A 1,333-nucleotide genomic window follows, 5' to 3' on the forward strand; every position below is an offset into this window, starting at 1 on the left:
GAAGCCAGTTGCTGTTCCCGTGATGAAGAATACGTTTGGTAAGCTCATATTTGATATTTAGTGTGGTACGTGATGATCGTCTGATGCTAAACTGGATAGGCTACATGTGTCTCATAAAGTCACATTGAGGTGGAGGCACAAATGAATTTTAATGATCGAAGTTTATATGCAATTACGTAATGTCTTGATCTTGCTTGTGATTCATTCAAGAAATCTTCGACTGACATGCTGGGTATATTCGCTTGGCTTCAAGCAGCGGAGTCAATTATGTATTAAGGCACGATGTCCCGTCCATCGGCGAACAGTTTTTTTATGCACTTGGTCTCATAATTCGTTCTGCGTTGCTCAAGTTACCAAAAGAGGAAATCAATTGCTACCGATCTCGAATGGGTATCTGAGTATCGCATGTAAAATATCACTGAATGGGATGGGCTTGAGCAGTCTATTTGGCTGTTAAGCTGAGATGCGACCCTAGAATACTTACTGGGATTTGTTCTTCGAAAGTCACAGAGCATCGTCATCGAGACACACACCAGGACAAGCAAACGGAATTCACAAAAACTTCATTGAGCTGTTGTTGCTATCATCAATTCTTATAGTCAGTAGACACTGAAAACTGTTTCCACTTGTTGGCGTTATCAATAAGATCTTGACCTTTCTTTATAATGCCCTCGTAGCTGTCAGATCCCAATGCGACTCTAGTGGGTATTTCACCGTTACTTATCTGCTTTGCAAGGCCGGTGTGCATCAACAGCTCGATGATCCTTTCGCATCCAGCTTTAGGATCGCCGATTTGAGCACCATTCTGCTCTTTTAACTCCTTACCCATAGATCCTCTGATGGGCTCGTAGTCCGCAATTGGGTTCCCAGGTGGCTGTACGTTGCTTCCCTGATGTTTTCATCAGCAAATGACGTAACGAGATGCGATAAAAGGAAACTCACCTCTTTGAGAAAGCTGGTACGGAAGTAGCTGAATATTGTAAATTTTCAGTGGTCATTACTATCTTCGCAGTAGCTCACCCTGGTTCGACCATCAACACCTTGATGCCAAGGTGCTGAGTCTCCATCTTGAGTGCTTCAAACGATGCCTCAATCGCGTACTTGGAAGCAGCGTAGTAGCTGAAATATGGCCATACGTTGATGCCGACTATCGAGGAGACCGTCAATATGAATTTTTCTCCACTCGTGCGTCCGCGGAAGTGAGGAAGGAATGAGTTGGTTACTTTAATTGTACCCCAGTAATTGACGTTGAATTCACGTTGTGCTATAGATAGTGGGACTTCCTCGACGCATCCAGTTACTGAGTAAGCGGCGTTGTTGATGAGATGCGTAA

The 1,333-nt window shown here is 43.8% G+C and overlaps 1 protein-coding gene across 1 annotated transcript; it reads right to left on the minus strand.

Annotated features, from left to right (window-relative positions):
• Positions 1 to 586: 586 nt before the first annotated feature.
• J056_004369 (uncharacterized protein) lies at positions 587 to 1,067 on the minus strand (the record flags this gene model as incomplete). Its single annotated transcript, XM_009272253.1, has 3 exons — positions 587 to 889; positions 943 to 970; positions 1,021 to 1,067. 3 exons carry the CDS (start codon positions 1,065 to 1,067, stop codon positions 587 to 589), a joined length of 378 nt encoding a protein of 125 aa, XP_009270528.1.
• Between the last annotated feature and the right edge of the window lie 266 nt (positions 1,068 to 1,333).

The sequence above is a fragment of the Wallemia ichthyophaga genome (genome assembly GCF_000400465.1).
Source record: "Wallemia ichthyophaga EXF-994 unplaced genomic scaffold scaffold74, whole genome shotgun sequence".
Classification (NCBI taxonomy): domain Eukaryota; kingdom Fungi; phylum Basidiomycota; class Wallemiomycetes; order Wallemiales; family Wallemiaceae; genus Wallemia; species Wallemia ichthyophaga.